Consider the following 2500-nt stretch of genomic DNA (forward strand, 5'->3'; position numbering starts at 1 on the left):
GTGTGTGTGTGTGTGGTGTGTGTCTTTGTGGTCTCATTAAATACAAGTTCTGTATTTGTGTCCTTTTGAATTTCATCAATGCAGTGATGTTCAGCAGTACTAGCGTGATGGTTACGTGTGAGTACACTCTGTGGCATGAAGGGTAACTTGGATCCGTGACATCATCTTACCAAGTCGAGCTGACCTCTGGTCTAAGGAGGCCCCCAGAAACCACTTTATACCACAGGGGGGGGTGAAGATGTAAATGAAGATCAGGCATAATCACCCCTTCATAATCACCCCCTCACAATCACCCCCTTCAAGATGGTCTGGAGCCGGTGAATCTTGGCTTCCTTGTGTTCTGAGCCCAGCAGACGTCACTGTGGACCAAACCATCTGCTTGATGGCTGGATGGTTTAGAAGACGAGCTTCAAGGATCTAGTGTTACAGCACGCGGCCGTGTCCACACGCAGAATAAGGTTTTGTAAATATCACCTCCAAAATAGACTTGAGTCCTATCAGAGTGAGTGAGAGAGTACAGCAGAGATACAGTAGAGACGGTACAGTAGAGATGATACAGTAGAGACGGTACAGTAGAGATGGTACAGTAGAGACGGTACAGTAGAGATGATACAGTAGAGACGGTACAGTAGAGATGGTACAGTAGAGACGGTACAGTAGAGATGATACAGTAGAGACGGTACAGTAGAGACGGTACAGTAGAGATGGTACAGTAGAGACGGTACAGTAGAGATGATACAGTAGAGACGGTACAGTAGAGATGATACAGTAGAGACGGTACAGTAGAGATGGTACAGAGATGATACAGTAGAGATGATACAGTAGAGACGATTCAGTAGAGATGATACAGAGATGTACAGTAGAGATACAGTAGAGACGGTACAGTAGAGATGATACAGAGATGGTACAGCCCGCTAGCCTGGCTATTGCCAGGTCTGGGGAAGCTGCTGTCATTTTCTTCAGCACAAGAGGCGTGATCGACGGGCAGTCTGTACGCAATTGGTTGCTTGCCGTCACTTCCCTGTCATCATTGTGTTAAACCAGCCAATAGCGCGCCAGGGGGAAAAGCCAGCTCGGTGATTGGCTCCCGCAAAAAACGTATCAAAACTAGAAGAAATGTATTGCTCTTCTCCAGGCCGGCAGAATGGGCGGGGCTACCCAGTCTAACAGCCCGCTGCATCAGGCTCTGATCGGTCACTTGGGGCAGTGGCTCCACAGTGACTCCACAGTGACTCCACAGTGACTCCACAGTGACTCCACAGTGGCTCCACAGTGGCTCCACAGTGACTCCACAGTGGCTCCACAGTGACTCCACAGTGACTCCACAGTGGCTCCACAGTGACTCCACAGTGGCTCCACAGTGGCTCCACAGTGACTCCACAGTGACTCCACAGTGACTCCACAGTGGCTCCACAGTGACTCCACAGTGGCTCCACAGTGGCTCCACAGTGGCTCCACAGTGACTCCACAGTGACTCCACAGTGACTCCCGCTCTGAGCCCTGACTCTCCCCCAGACAGCGTGACCATCTCCCCTAAAGACGCCCGCTGGGTGGGCGCCTGGTGGCTGGGCTTCTTCATCTCCACCGCCCTCCTGCTCCTCTCCGGGATCCCCTTCTGGTTCCTGCCCCGCACCCTCCCTCAGCAGGGGCCCCCCCCCGAGGGGGAGGGGCCCCCACCCGAGGGGGAGGGGCCCCCACCCGAGGGGGAGGGGCCCCCCGAGGGGGAGGGGCCCCCGGCCCACCCCGCCGCCCCCCAGGAGGGGCTCCTGGGGCTGGACGGGGAAGTCCCCCACAGCCCGGAGGACAGACCGGCCCCCGTCCACAAAGGTGAATGATAATAATGTTAAGTTAACATTAATAGTGTTATGTTAATGTTAATAATGTTAATAATGTTAATGTCTGTGGAGTCCTTTTCTATCGCCAAATATAGTAACACTGTGGTGGGCGAGCCTACTGAGGAAAGCCCTTACATTGCAGTGTTATGTATTTCACTTATTTTCAGTACAGTTGTGTGTATCGATTTGTGTGTGTGTTTGTGTGTGTGTGTGTGTGTGTGTGTGTGTGTGTGTGTGTGTGTCTGTCTGTCTGTCTGTCTGTCTGTCTGTCTGTCTGTCTGTCTGTCTGTCTGTCTGTGTATGTGTGTGTGTGTGTGTGTGTGTCTGTCTGTGTATGTGTGTGTGTGCGACACACACACACACACACAGATACACCGTTTGGCTCTATGGGAGCAATAATCACTTATCACAGTAGGTGGCGCCAAAGAGAACAAAACAGCGATCTTTGAGACTGCCGCTTTAAAGATTAAGATATCAGAATCATCACAGTCTTGACTTGGAGCGAGGCTGGACGTGTGGGTCTCACTGGATGGTGTTTTCTGAACGGGCTCCCCGTCGTGCAGGGCTGCTCCGGTCCCTGAAGCAGCTGCTGGGGACCCCGGCCTACCTCCTGCTCTGCGCCGGGGTGCTGCGCTTCAACGCCGTCATCGGCCTCTTCACCTTCA

General features: G+C 52.7%; 1 protein-coding gene across 1 annotated transcript in view; it reads left to right on the forward strand.

The window, feature by feature from the left end:
• slco1d1 (solute carrier organic anion transporter family, member 1D1) overlaps window positions 1-2500 on the forward strand; it is a 24392-nt gene that overhangs the window by 16563 nt on the left and 5329 nt on the right. The window contains 2 exon segments of the mRNA XM_084483310.1: window positions 1516-1827; window positions 2399-2500. The exon segment at window positions 2399-2500 is cut by the window's right edge and continues 60 nt beyond it. Coding sequence (XP_084339436.1) covers window positions 1516-1827; window positions 2399-2500 — 414 coding nt within the window.

Source organism: Micromesistius poutassou, assembly GCF_964030765.1.
Source record: "Micromesistius poutassou genome assembly, chromosome: 18".
NCBI classification, from domain to species: Eukaryota; Metazoa; Chordata; class Actinopteri; order Gadiformes; family Gadidae; genus Micromesistius; species Micromesistius poutassou.